At 41.0% G+C, this 14,527-nt stretch overlaps 2 protein-coding genes and 1 long non-coding RNA gene across 6 annotated transcripts in view; 2 read left to right on the top strand and 1 right to left on the bottom strand.

The window, feature by feature from the left end:
• Positions 1–14,527, top strand: part of LOC116619720 (protein NLRC3) — an 85,281-nt gene that overhangs the window by 24,403 nt on the left and 46,351 nt on the right. Inside the window, exon 1 of one of the 4 annotated variants that reach the window (XM_048722918.1) lies at positions 13,447–13,592. The exons of 2 other annotated variants lie outside the window; for them this stretch is intronic. The gene's annotated coding sequence lies outside the window, so the exon portion shown is untranslated. Of the gene's footprint in view, positions 1–13,446; positions 13,593–13,613; positions 14,371–14,527 lie in introns of those variants that run through there. One more of the 4 variants, XM_048722917.1, reaches the window with a different exon arrangement.
• Positions 5,779–6,879, bottom strand: LOC125560697. Its single transcript, XR_007306790.1, has 2 exons — positions 6,738–6,879; positions 5,779–6,629 (listed from the first exon to the last, which is right to left on the bottom strand). It is a non-coding gene; the product is annotated as an uncharacterized LOC125560697 (long non-coding RNA).
• LOC116614442 (craniofacial development protein 2-like) lies at positions 7,665–8,602 on the top strand. The gene is made up of 2 exons (XM_032375453.1): positions 7,665–8,105; positions 8,192–8,602. Exons 1-2 carry the CDS (start codon positions 7,665–7,667, stop codon positions 8,600–8,602), a joined length of 852 nt encoding a protein of 283 aa, XP_032231344.1.

Raw genomic sequence — 14,527 nt, 5'->3', positions numbered from 1 at the left:
TTAGGTGAGGGCCACAAGGTTATTAGCCAATTCGCTATTAAGTGCTTCCTCTTTAAATGAAGTCTTTATTATTATTATTATTATTATTATTATTATTATTATTATTATTATTATTATTAATATTATTATTATTATTATTATTATTATTATTATTATTATTATTATTATTATTATTATTATTATTATTATTATTATGTTATATATTTTGCGAAGATGGCGTTCTATTTTATCTGCATCTGACGTCACATCCTCTTTACCCTTCCAATTAGAGTTGAATATAAGAAAATGGCAAACGTCACAAATGCCTTGCCGAATGATACAAGAATCTTTATCTAGCATTCAGTGAAGCTAAAAAACGGTTTAAAACAAGAAAACAACATGGTACACCAAAACCTTTTCTGTTCTCAATTTTCTTATAATCAAACTCAATTGAAATAGGTGTACAACGTTTTCTTGTATATGTGATTTCAAGCTCGTGTCGTCATATCCGGTCTAATGTTTGGAGGCTCAGCGATTGGACACCATTGTCATGCGCATTCGCGGTAGTATTTCTCACACTCATGACGTCACTCGCCAGACCCGGAAATGGATGATCATGACACAGGGAGACCAACGGTTTGATGATAGCTATAAAGCCCCGGCGATAGTCTTTGCTGAACAGGAAGTAGATAACAGGGTTGATGGCGTAGTAGGTGTTGGGATCATTGCTAGAACCTCTGTCACCTGTTGGTATCAATCATTTATAAGAGACAGACATACGGACAGCCAAACAGACAGACAAAAAAAAAACAACGGACGGACAGACAAACAGTTGGAAAGACATGAAAGGACAGACAGACATAGGGACAAAAATAGGGAGGGACAGATGGGCGGTTGGGCGAGCGGGTCTTGCGTTCTCCACCAAGTAAGAATTCCAAAACACGGCAAATGCTCCGTCGTTTAAAATGGTCTTCGTTAGCGTGCACGCTCGAAATAAAGGTTTAAAATTGGTTTGGAAACTGATTTGTGATTCAGTGATCGACTAGCCCACCGAACGACTAAAGCGAATTATTGAATGAAGGAATGAATGAATAAATAATTGAGTGAATGAATGAATAAATGAATGAATCTATGAGTGGATAAATGAGTGAGTGAATGAATAACAGATAGACATACCTCAAATGTTGTGATACAGAGCCGTTTTCCCGCCAAAGCCGAGATTCGTAAGACGTAGATGGGGAACAACAACAGAGCAAACGTCACCACTACCGTGATGCACATCTTCAACACATTCACCTTTGTCTTGTGTTCTAATCGCTGATTGGCTGCGATCACGTTGCCAGGGATACGGCGCACCCAGAGCTTGTGGACAGTGATGGAGTACAAAACCCCCATGACCACTAGCGGTAGTGCATAGAAGAGAACCATTTGGGTGGAGACGTTGATTATTTGGGAGCCGGGATGCATCGGGGCCCAGTTCATGAGACAACCAATTTTACCTCGAACGTCAACGGCCGAGTAGATGTAGAGGTTTGGGGATGAGTCAATTAAAGCAAGAAACCAGATAACAGCAATGATGACCTGGTAGCCGTGGAAATTGGCATGTTAGGGTTGTGACGGCCTTTGCTGTTCCAATCGTCAACCCTTCCCCGAAAGGCTTTAGCATTGATTAAGGACAAACATCCCTCCCTCATCAAGGCCCTAACATTGTTATCCCCACCCCTCCCATTGTAAGGCTCTAACATTGTTTTCCCCCACTCCTCCCTCATCAAGGCCCTAACATTGTTATCCCCACCCCTCCTCTTTAAAGCTCTAGAATTGTCCTGCTAAACCCCCGTCCTCTATAAAGGCTCTAACATTGTCCAGAAATCCTCACTCCTCCCCTATCAAGGTTTTAATATTGCCATCCCCACCCTTCCCATATGAAGGCTATAACATTGTCCAGAAATCCTCACTCCTCCCCTATCAAGGTTCTAATATTATCATCCCCACCCGTTCCCTATCAAGGCTCTTACATTGCCCAGAAATCCCCACTCCTCTCCTTTCGCGGCTCTAACATTGTAATCCCCACCCCTCCCCTGTCATGGCCTCCTTACCTTAATTATAACAACCTGTTTAGGTAGATCGTAATTCCCTAAACTATGAAATCTCTAACCTTGGCTCGTGTCCTGGTGATGGTTCGTCTCATAGGGTACTGGACGCCGAAGAACCGATCAAACGCGATCACCGTCAAGGACAGCATGGCCAGAGAGTGGCAAAATACATCCAGAAATGCGATAAAGAACTTGCATATCACCGTGGCAAACACTTGTTTGAGGTAGTCCATACTTTTCGGGTAAATAAGCGCTATATAGAATGTCATCACCATTGTTGTACAAACTGTCACGAGCTCAGAAACCGCGAGATTTACAATCAAGTAGTTGGTCGCGTTTTTCATTCGCTGGTTTCTGGTTAATATAGAATTTTGATAAATGTTAACGTACCAATAAATGGCTGCTAACGGCGTATGGTTCAACTTGGGTAAGACATCCTATCCAGGGAAACTTTTGGTGAAGTGTTTCTTTATTTATCACGTGCAATACGCTTATCATGCTTGGCCGTACAACATCCCCTCCCCCCTCACCTAGCCACAAGTTAATTCCCTAGCCAGAGCAAACAAACATTATCCCTACCCTCCCTTACCTGGACACGATACAAAGCATCCCCTTAACTGGACATGATACCAGGAACAGACAAACCATCTCCCTCCCTACCCTCCCTTACCTGGACACTATACAAAGCATCCCCTTTACCTGGACACGATACCAGGAAAAGAGAAACAATATCCCTCCATCCCCCCTTACCTGAACACGATACAAAGCATCCCCCTTACCTGGATACGATACCAGGAGCAGAAAACCATCTCCTCCTCCAATCCGCCCCTCCCCGCTCTTACCTGGCAACGATACAATGTAACTCCTCCCTTACCTGGACACGATGTTGATGACAAGCGAGTTTTCTATCAAGGCAGTAAGCATGATGACTATCAACACGACGGATTTGACCGCCCGGAAGGTCTCATCCGACAGAAGTTTGTTCATGGGAGGACACCCTGTCTGCGGTGTTGTGGCATTAGTCACCAGGCTTTTTGGGTGGAGACGTAGATTTTTTGGGAGTCGGGATGCATTGGGGCCCAGTTCATGAGACAACCAATTTTACTAGTAGATGTAGAGGTTTGGGGACGAGTCAATTAAAGCAAGAACCCAGACGACAGCAATGATGACCTGGTAACCATGGAAACCAGCATGTCAGGGTTGCCCTTTTCTTTTTATTTAAAATTTGTCACGGCCTTTGCTTTACCACTCGTCATCCCTTCCCTTAAGGTCTTTAGCATTGACTAAGGACCCAAACCCCTCCCCAATCAAGTCACTTACATTGTATTACCCCATCCCTCCCCCATCAAGTCACTAACATTGTCTTCCCCATCCCTCCCCCATCAAGTCACTAACATTGTCTTCCCCACCCCTCCCCCATCAAGTCACTAACATTGTCTTCCCCACCCCTCCCCTATCAAGTCACTAACACTGTCTTCCCCCACACCTCCCTTATTAAGAAGACCCTCAAATTGTCGTCCACACCCCTCCCCCATCAAGTCACTAACATTGTCTAACCCTAACCCTCCTAACCTTATAAAGAAGGCCCTAACATTGTCGTCGCCACCCCTCCCCCATCAAGTCACTAACATTGCCTTACCCCTCCCCTCCCTTATCACTAACATTGTCTAACGCCGAAGAACCGATCAAACGCGATCACCGTCAAGGACAGCATGGCCAGAGAGTGGCAAAATACATCCAGAAATGCGATAACGAACTTGCATATTACCGTGGCAAACACTTGGTTGAGGTAGTCCATTCTTTTCGGGTAAATAAGCGCTATATAGAATGTTGTTTGTACAACCATTGTTGTACAAACTGTCACGAGCTCAGAAACAGCGAGATTTACAATCAAGTAGTTAGTCGCGTTCTTCATTCGCTGGTTTCTGTTAAATAGAGAATTTGGATAAATGTTAACATATCAATCAATGGCTGCTGTATCGGCGTATGCTTTAACTTGGGTGAAGTGTTCCTTAATTTATCACGTGCAATACGCTTATCATGTTTGGCCGTGCAACATCCCAATCCCCACTTACTGGCCACAAGTGAATTTCCTACCCAGAGCAGACAAACCATATTCCTCCTTTGTCCCCTTCTTCCCCTCCCTTACCTGGACACGATACCAGGAACAGAGAAACCATTTCCCCTCCCCTCCCTCTCCTCCGTCCCCTCCCTTACCTGGACACGATACCAGGAACAGAGAAACCATTTCCCCCTCCCCTCCCTCTCCTCCGTCCCCTCCCTTACCTGGACACGATACCAGGAACAGAGAAACCATTTCCCCCTCCCCTCCCTCTCCTCCGTCCCCTCCCTTACCTGGACACGATACCAGGAACAGAGAAACCATCTCCCCCTCCTCTCCTACTTCTCCGTACCCTCCCTTACCTGGACACGATGTTGATGAAAAGCGAGTTTTCTATCAAGGCAGTAAGCATGATGACGATCAACACGACGGATTTGAATGCCCGGAAGGTTGCATCAGACAGAAGTTTGTTCACCTGGGGGGGGGGGGGGGGGGGGGGGGGGGAAGCATTCTGTCTGCGGTATTGTGGCATTAACACCAGGCTTCCGTTTGACTCGTTATCATTGTTATCATTGTTATCATTGTGTGTTGTACATAACATTGTTAGTAAAACAATACTCCTCTTTATAAGCATTTAGATTCTTTAGACTTGTTACAACAAATAGAACGAGGCAAAGAGATATACTTCAAAATGAAGATTTTGAGAAATGCCACCTTGTAAGTATCACAAATGGCGCCAAATAGACAATTCGGACTAAAAGAAATCGGGTCACGTTTGAGATGAAAGAAGCAAATTTAAGACAAAATAAACACAGAAAGCGGACGAAAGTATAAAATCTTTCAATGAAAACAAGCAAATGAATGTGAATTTTTTTGAATAACGTGAATTTTTAGGAGCGAGCATATTTCATGATCTAGATTAGTTAACAATATTCTGTTATCCACGGACAAAAGATATCTGTTGTATTTATCTACAGATAACTGTTATTTGGCCTTCTAGGAATCGGCCTCAGGAATATTACAATTAAAGCATTATTGATGTTGCTAAACGGTAACTAGAAAGAAATTGGAAAATGGTCCATTTTCCTTGTGTCTTTAGATGACATTTCTATCGATGAGTATACTTTTAGAGACATGGGTCTACGGCGTGCTCGACGCCTTCTATGTATATGGTTACATCTACGGCTTATTACTGGACGTCTTGATCTAAGGCCTGAAAAGGCGTTCACCAGCCGTTCAATTTTAGCCAAAATAAAGGAAAGTTTTCTCGTATTCGGCCACAGCCTATATTTGGGAAACCTTTTAAATTGGCAGATATATTGTTGTGTTTTCTTTGTCAGGGGCGGATCTAGCTTTTCGCTTAAGGGGGGTTTGCTCAGTGACAAAGGGGGGAGGGGTAATTTATTTGTTACATATTGTTATCTGACAGCCCATAACGGGGGGAGGGGGGGGGGGGTAAACTTCCTGAGCCCTTCCCCTTGATCCGCTACTGTTTGCCCTTGAATTTTGAAACTTTTACGCAGGGACCATTATAACCAATCGTAGCATGTTTGCCCCTGTCTCTCGTATTGTATCACAAACCAAGAAAACGGGAGAACACGCCGTGCATTGATAAGTCTACTGTATAAGATCACGATAGCGAGATCACGATAAAACTTTAATCAAACTGAATACAAGATTCGCCTGAGTTTTTGGTGAAATGAAGGGTTCATACTAGTGGGATTGTTTTGCAACATGTGTTTTTCATTGGTCGACCAAGTAGCACAAGACTTCAGATACCCACTCATCTTCTGGGCCAGGCAAAAACACCACACATCCTGACCATCGTGGTCTGTTGGACTGGCTAGATTGGGATAAGGAGAAATAGTAGTTCATCTATCGCACCTTCTAAGCAGTAATCCCCAACCAAACTACTTGTGAAATACTTTTTTAACGTACATTAAGTATATTGTACCTTGGGTATCTTTCTGGCGCTGCACTCGTTTCTCAGCGGCCTTTCTATCCCGTTCCTGTCTTCCGTCGGTCTGACACATCTTGGAGGTGCTTCAGATACCATTGCACCTCTTCCTCAGGTAACAGGTATGACCGAGCTAGTTGTTCGATTCCAATATATATTTGTTTCTCTTCGATTTGAACGCTGATTCTAGCGCATTCTTTAACGGTACTGTAATGCAATTTTCCCATCATATTTCGTAAAGTGTTCCAAATGTTCCTCTTGGGTGAGGTAGTGTACGTGACATGTTCCACTGCAAACGTTGCATTCCCCACCCCAGGACTTTGCTTTTAAGGTAATAGGGATAGGGACATACGACAAGAGAGGGCCACCTGGAGGGCTCTGGACACCCCTTTGAACATATGGTTTGGGGAAGCCCTCATTGCAACACGGGAGCAGCTGGGAGATGTAGTTTTTGGTAGTCCTTTAACCATATGGTGATTCCTCAGTTGCCATATGTCCCCAAAATAAGTCTCGAAGCTTGTCCGCCAATTCATTTATGCTTTGAGATACAAAAAAAAATTATTATTGCTTTGAGAAAAAACATTCATTCTTGCTTTGAGATAAAAAAACCCATTCATTCTTGCTTTGAGATACAAAAAAAAATTACATTCATTCTTGCTTTCTTTAATCATGATGACTTTGGAGTCTTGAAAAGGAGCGCCGTTATATCTATTGATATATACATCCAAATGAATCCATTATTATTTTAAGGTTTTTGTTCTTTTTCAGCTCAAGAACTCTTTTTGACTTACTATCAATGTGTTGAACAAGAATCTGAAATATAGAAAAGCCAAGAAGCAGTTTATACACATGGACTAGTTTTGTGTGAACGTACATTGAAAAAAATAATACAAACTAATCACTTCGTGTAGTAATATATAGATTTAGGCACTGCCTAAAAGCAGAGCCAGCATTTAACACCTTTTTGTGTTGACTGATAGGGGTAGTTTTAGAGGGGATCTTGGTGTCTCTAGAATGTTTTTTAATGAGATTAAAAATATGTCAAATTTTACTGTAATTATGAATTGTATTGGCCCCTCCAAATAGATCAAGCAACCACTCATTCAATAATATTAAATATGCAGTATGAGAGTTAACAAAATACTAAAACTTGGTGTGAAAAAGGCTGTCAAAGTTCAAGGTGTCACATTGACGAGAATGTTTTTTTCAAGAGTCTAATGGTCAATTCTTATTTCTAATGGTCAATTCTTATTGGCGAAAGCAACAGGTGGAGGTGAACACTGGGAGTTGTAGTAAAAAACCTGCACGTAGGCGGCCATGGACAGATGGTCGCTCTTTCTCTGTACCCAGGGCAGCAGACAAGTTCGGCAGCATCCATGGCGACTGAGCAGCCCTCTTCAGGACAGCACTGCTCACCCTAGTAAGGGGAGGGACCTAGAAAAGGTGGTCTAAACATTGCCTGCCCTACTGCATCTGGCCAGCAAGCCGCGGCTGGCAGATCATCCATCTATGCGGTCGAAGCGATAGAAGAAAAAAAAAACTACTCTTAGGAGCATGGAATGTCCGTACCCTTATGGACAGAGAAATCATAACAAGACCCCAAAGGAGAACAGCTCTAGTTGCCAAAGAACTAGCACGCTACAACATCGACATCGCAGCTTTGAGCGAGACACGCCTCGCCGATGAAGGTTCTCTTACAGAACAGACCAGCGGTTACACTTTCTTTTGGAAAGGGAAGGCCGCACACGAAGACAGGATCCACGGGGTTGGACTGGCTATTAGGACAAGTCTACTGAAAGAACTTCCAGACTTACCTACAGGTGTCAACGAAAGGCTGATGAAGTTACGTCTACCTCTCTGTTACAAGCGCTATGCAACAATCATCAGCGCATATGCTCCCACCCTCACGAGCCCAGAGGAGACAATCGAGCAGTTTTATGCCGACCTCAGTTCCATCCTGAACTCTGTTCCCGCCGGTGATAAGATCATCCTGCTCGGAGACTTAAACGCCCGAGTTGGTCGGGACTACGAACGATGGGATGGAGTTCTTGGAAGACACGGCGTTGGCAAGATGAATAACAACGGCCTCCTACTGTTAAGCAAGAGTACGATCTGGTCATCACCAACACTGTGTTCAGAATGGCAGACAAGTTCAAGACGACCTGGATGCACCCAAGATCAAAACAGTGGCATCTCATAGACTTTGTCATCGTCCGCCAGCGTGACATCCAGGATGTCCACGTCACCAGAGCCATGCGAGAAGCGGAATGCTGGACAGATCACCGCCTAGTCCGCTGCACCCTGAAACTTCACATTGCGCCACGTCACCCAAAGCAACAGCCTTCCTACCTACAGAAGTTCCAGAACAGCCTAAATGAGAAGCTGACTGCAAACGGGCCTTTGTCTGGAGATCCAAAGGAAAAGTGGAACCAGTTCAGAGATGTAGTCACCGAGACAGCAAAGACAGCTCTTGGCCCAAAGACGCGGAAACACCAGGATTGGTTCGACTAGAACAACGAAGCAATTGAAAATCTACTTGCCAGAAAGAACAAGGCATTCATGGAATGGCAAAACGATCCGAGCTCCGCCGCAAAGAAAGATAGAACCTGCTGGCGTGCCCTCACAAGTAATGCGGTGCAGTCCTTTGAGGGTGACCGTCGTAGTCGCCTTACGGCTGCACGTGATCGGCGTCACCGAGCTGCTTCTGCCTCTGTCCCGACAACTGGCGTCCCATGCCCCATCTGCAACCGCATCTGTGCATCGGACTTTGGTCTGCGTAGCCACATGCGTGTCCACAAATAAGATGAGATTCAACGTATCGTCTTCCCCGGCTCGAGAGACAACCATGATGATGATGATTTCCCTTTATATAAGTTCCACTATGTCTATTTTTATCAAAACACCATTCTAACAAGCTTTGACCTTGCGAAGAATATATGAAGGATGTAACAGCATTCCAAAGATGTAGATGCCATACTGTAGTTCAGGGGTGGATCTAGCTTTTTGCCAAGGGGGGGGGGATTTGGCCCAAAAATTTTCGTCATTATTTTACCTTCGTAACGATTTTGGGGTGAAAAGATACACTGAAAATAATAAAAAAGGGAGAGAATTAAACCCCCTTCCCCCCCATAGACCCACTACTGTAGTTTTCATGTTCTACAACTGATTATTCAGAAAAATGAAAAACTGAACTCCACAAATATACCTCCTGTCATGCATTACATATTGGTGCACCCACCCATTGGCCTGCTGGTTTTAGAAACCCTGGATCCACCCATACTGGCTAATCAAAAATGAATGCAATGGAGGCAAATCCTAAATTATTACTGAAAGTGCTTAATTACAATTTCTAATTTTAAACCAAACCATGTTCATTGACCTATGTTACGGTTAGAGAAAAATAAATATAACAAAAAGTCAATGGGGAGAAGAAAAAAGGAGAAACGAATGACTCTATTTGAAAAAAATGTGACTGTACTTTAAAAAATATATAGCAATAATGCAATAATAGCTTAAATGAGCATATTCCTAACATTTCCCCTGTTTTCTTTACAGATTTATTATCGAAAAAGCACAAGTTTGATGTTGTCTTTATATAATTTAAGTACCTTGCTCCCAGGGGGGAAGTGGGGGGGACTTTGAGAAACGGGAGTTTGAGAGGCGGGGGTGCTCGACAGCATAATCAATTTTAACCCTAAGGGATAGCACTAAGGGAATGGTAAACAATAATTCTTACCTCTAAGAGATAGCACATTGGGTGTGGTCAGAGGAATTTTTAACCCTGAGAGATAGCATTAACAAAACAACGCTGGTTTTAATTTGCTGACGGATCCTATATTGTTATGTTACCGACAATAAAGTCGAAAGTATTAACTGATCAGTTGACTTGTGGTTTATTGTAAAATACATTTCAAGCGATTGGGCCACCAATTAGCGTGAGACACCCTAAGAGATAGCAGAATCGGAAAAATACTCCTCCCCGGGCGTGAAAACCCCTAAAAGATAGCGGAATCGGACAAATCCTAAAACACACCCTAAGAGATAGAAGTTGGTAAGAATATTATACCATAAAAGATAGGTCGAGTACCCCCGTCTATCTTTCTGGAGAGTCCCCCCCGGACCTTGCTCTAATAAAACAATCCTTCCCTTGATAGAAGTTTCATAAATTTACACTTGTATCAAAGCTACATTCTGACCAGCTTTGCCCTTGCAAAGAAACAAATGATGGATGCAACAGCATTCCAAAGATAGAATGATATAGTTAGATACACTTCAGGTGCCATATGGAAGATAAATATATCACTTATTACTGGTGATACTCCATCACCAAGGAAATTAAAATTCACAAACATACCTCCAGTCATGCATTAGACATTGGTGCACCCACCCTGTAGGATGGAGGCCTGCTTTTTTTTATATAGAAACCATGGATCCACATATGCTAATGCTACTCCAAAATTAAATGCAAGGAGAACAAATTGATTGAAAATGTCTAATTTCAAACCTATTACCTATTTTAATTTATTTAGGGTGCAGACAGGGAACAGCAAATAATATCAATAGTCACAAGAGAGAGAGAGAGAGAGAGAGAGAGAGAGAGAGAGAGAGAGAGAGAGAGAGAGAGAGAGAGAGAGAGAGAGAGAGAGAGAGAGAGAGAGAGAGAGAAAGAAGAAATTGGACTATAGCTTTGATAAAAAAATCATCAGTAATGCAACAACTTGGTTGAGCACTCTCCTAACATTTCCCCTTTCCTCATTATCTTTAGGTTGATAGAAAAAATCTATCATCGAGGGCAAGTATTTGCTTGAAAAAAGCCTATTTCACATTTACTGCTGTATCAAATAAGAAATCCCCTACTTTATTATCTTTAAGACATTTGCCTATTCTCATGCCTCCCAGCCTTCAGCATCAATCATGGCCCTCGGCTAGTCCTTGGTTGGTTTTACCTAAATAAAAGTGAAAACAATTATAAGTATTGTTTTCTTTCAAAACAACATTTTCAACATGCCAGTTATAACCTTATTAACTTTTCACAACTATTTGAATAATAAATAAATAAACACAATAGATAGTATTCAAGATGCAGACAATATAAGCTAAGCAAAAAGAATATAGGTAATAGGGGTTGCATTTTGTGTTTTAATTTTCGATGAGAAAACTCTTTTGTAACTGTAAAGTTAATATATAGTAAGTATATATAGTATATATAAGTTATTTGTAGTTATGATAATGTTAAAAAAGTTGCTGTATCTTCGAGAAGCCTAAATACACAGAATATAAAGACAGGAAAGGTCTTCTTTAGCAATAAATAACAGGATGATACTTGTCAGTCTTTATTAAATATCTCAACGCAGTCAGTATAGAGAGAACGAAGAATATCAAAGGATGTTGTTATGCTCAAATTGTTTGATTTAGACCACGAATTTTCAAAGCAAACTCTTTAAACAAATGTATAAATCGAAAAAGCTAAGTGACATTGAAACAGTAACTGGACTACTACGTATTTCTGTCGTTAAATTCTTACTTACCGTGAGGAATATATGCCTGAATTTATAGAACGCGTAAGTATTTACGAATTTAACATTTTTATGGGGATTGCCAGTGGAATGAAAACCACTCAAGTGCACTCCAAAATTATAAGCCAATCGGAATTCAAGTAGATGGTACTTAAGCCAATCAAAACATTGATAGATGACTTTGATTCGACATCTTGACTGCAAACTGGTACGGTGTTTTAGCTTGAGCGATTGGTTTTGGAAAAAAAAAACACGAATAAACGAGCATTATAAAAACACAACAATAAAAGAAAAATAACTCTGACATTCTCAATACAAACCGTCGTTCAAAACTCACCTTGGCAGTGTTTTTCGTCGCTTTCTGTTTGTCACTTGTGTGGTTGTGTTCGCTTTTTGTTGTAAACTGTGAACTTGTCGACTTTTTGCTAGCAAGAAACTCGTCGACACAAGTGAATTATTTTTATAGCTGAAAACATACATAAATCCAAGGCCCTTTCTTCTCAGGATCTCATTATAGATCTCCATAGATATAGACGTGAAGGAATGTTATTAGAATGGTAGTGTAGAGCCTCTAAGTAGTCCTTTTTTTGCTGCTGCAACGGACGGGATTCACGAACACTCGGGTAGATTTTACTATCGGCTCGTACTTCAGACAAAACGGTTCCTCAAAGATTTCAGCCCATTTGAATCCGCATATTTTCTCATTAAATACTATTTTCAATCTGCCTTTTTTGCTGTGAACATACGAACTTTGATGGCGGTAAAAAATAAAAAAAAAACGTAAAAACGTAAGACCGAAGGGGCCTGGGAGTTGCACGATTGACTGGATGGATGGATTGTGACACCACAGGATACCCGGGCGATGACCACAAAACCAAGTCGCATAGCTATACCATATTTCTATACCTATGGAGCTCCGCGCGCGGCCTGCGGCTGCGCTGGCTCCGCTATAATAAAAATACAATTCAATGTCTATGACACTAACTTTTGCAATAAACCGAATGCGAAAACATCGCCGAAAAGACATTCTTGAGAATTGCTCTCTCATCTCATTTGTGAAAAAAATAAAAAAACATTTTTGTAATATGAAATGTTACGAAAATATAATGTGTAATATAATATTAAAACTGCTAGGAGAAGACGTCACAGCGTGTCATGAGCAACAGTTACGCAACTAGACTGCGTCTCGTTACGTATTTTTTCGTTCATAACACATTGTGACGATATTTGGACATCTATAAGAGGACAGACGCACAAAAAATAAGATCTATATTGTCAAATACAATATATGTAATGATTCTCATCATAGAAACATTTTCATATGCAATTTTCCAAAATGCAAGGCGCAAATCAGGTGTTGATTATTTCCTCTCATAAAATAAAGCATTTCTAAAAAAAAAGTTTTTAACAGGCAGGAAATTTAAATGCTATTTTGAGGTTCCTGCCTAATTCAGTTAATAATTTTGCGTTTACTTGGACGTTTGAGGTTCTTTGTTTAATCAGTGCTGCATCAATATTCTGTATGTTTCAGCTTAAAATTCTTATTTTTCTGTAAATTTTCATTTGGTTCGAAAAGGGTGGTGGGATGACTATTAAAGGAAAAACTGAGATTTGCCTGATGGGTATGAAGAACTGTGCATACGATGCCACATTTGCCTTTGTAGCGATTGTGCTTGCGCGGTATTTCTATTGACTCCGGTTGTGTGCCGTAAATATTAAAATCTGTTCAAGAGAAATAGGGTACAGCGATCTAATCGATATTAATCTGTCCATTTTATTGTTGTGGTATATTTTTTGAAAAGCGGTCTAATTGGTCATAACCTAGATTTGTGCACAATAAGAGGCGCACAGTGGTAAAGTGATCGAGAGATCTTGTCATGGCGATTTATTATTGCAAGCAAGCACAAACAGCCAAAACGTGTGAACGGTTAGCGCTTTCTATTTATTTGCAACGCGAATGAAGATCAAACCTCGTTATTTTCCAGGTAATTATGCGTGAATGGTACAACTATTCCACGTCTAGCAAAGTCTTAGTTACATACTCTTTAGTCGTGTGTGGGTACGTTCTTCGTATCTTGACAGGCTCACTGTGTGTGAATAATCATAGTGGGACCATACCCGTCAACTATCCCGCATTAGGCGGGAGGCTCCAGATTCTGGAGCTGGGAGTAGTTTATCGCGATCTGTGGTATCCTTCGTAGACTTATAACTTTCACCTTGTTAGATCAAAATATTTGTTAGGGGTTTTAGTCTGAAATTTTTATTTTTGAAATTTGCAATTCAAAAAGAAGCAATGAAGCAAAAATAAATGAACAAGACCAACCCTGATAACATGAAATTTTTCGTAGTTTTAGTGAATTTTGTCGCAGTTTTTCGTACAGGCATTGCCTAATCTCTCTCTGTGTTTCCTAACAAGATATATTCTTGAAATTTCTCTTTTCCTTAACTATTATTGATTATAAATTCTTATATATTCTGCATGTTTGGAATAGCTTTTGTTATCTCTAGTGTAACATCGTAGTTGTTTAGCATAAATCAGATAGAGAGGATAGATATTCTTCTGAGAGCACCGGTCTAGCAAATCTTAGTTTACCTCACTTTATCATTTGGTGTAAAGAATCATGCAAAAATATTGTTGTGCAACAAAATAACAACACTTTTCATTTTCTTTGTTTGAAGTTACATATATACACCAACTTCAATAAAGGTTGTCAGCGCAAACGGCGAAAGGCAATTGCCAAATGGCAGTTCTACGACCGAAAGGTGCCTATGGGTAGAAATCATTTGTAAGAATAAAGGTGGTAAATAAACTCAAGCGATGCCAGAACCATATATTGATTCTATTAAATGGATATTCATATGTTTTACATGTATTTTTCTGAATTTGTAGCAAATATTCAAGGATTCATGGGTCCTTTCG

This window comes from Nematostella vectensis, chromosome 15, assembly GCF_932526225.1.
Source record: "Nematostella vectensis chromosome 15, jaNemVect1.1, whole genome shotgun sequence".
Classification (NCBI taxonomy): domain Eukaryota; kingdom Metazoa; phylum Cnidaria; class Anthozoa; order Actiniaria; family Edwardsiidae; genus Nematostella; species Nematostella vectensis.
The sequence above is the reverse complement of the archived record's forward strand: the minus strand, read 5'-3'. Positions and strand labels throughout refer to the sequence as shown.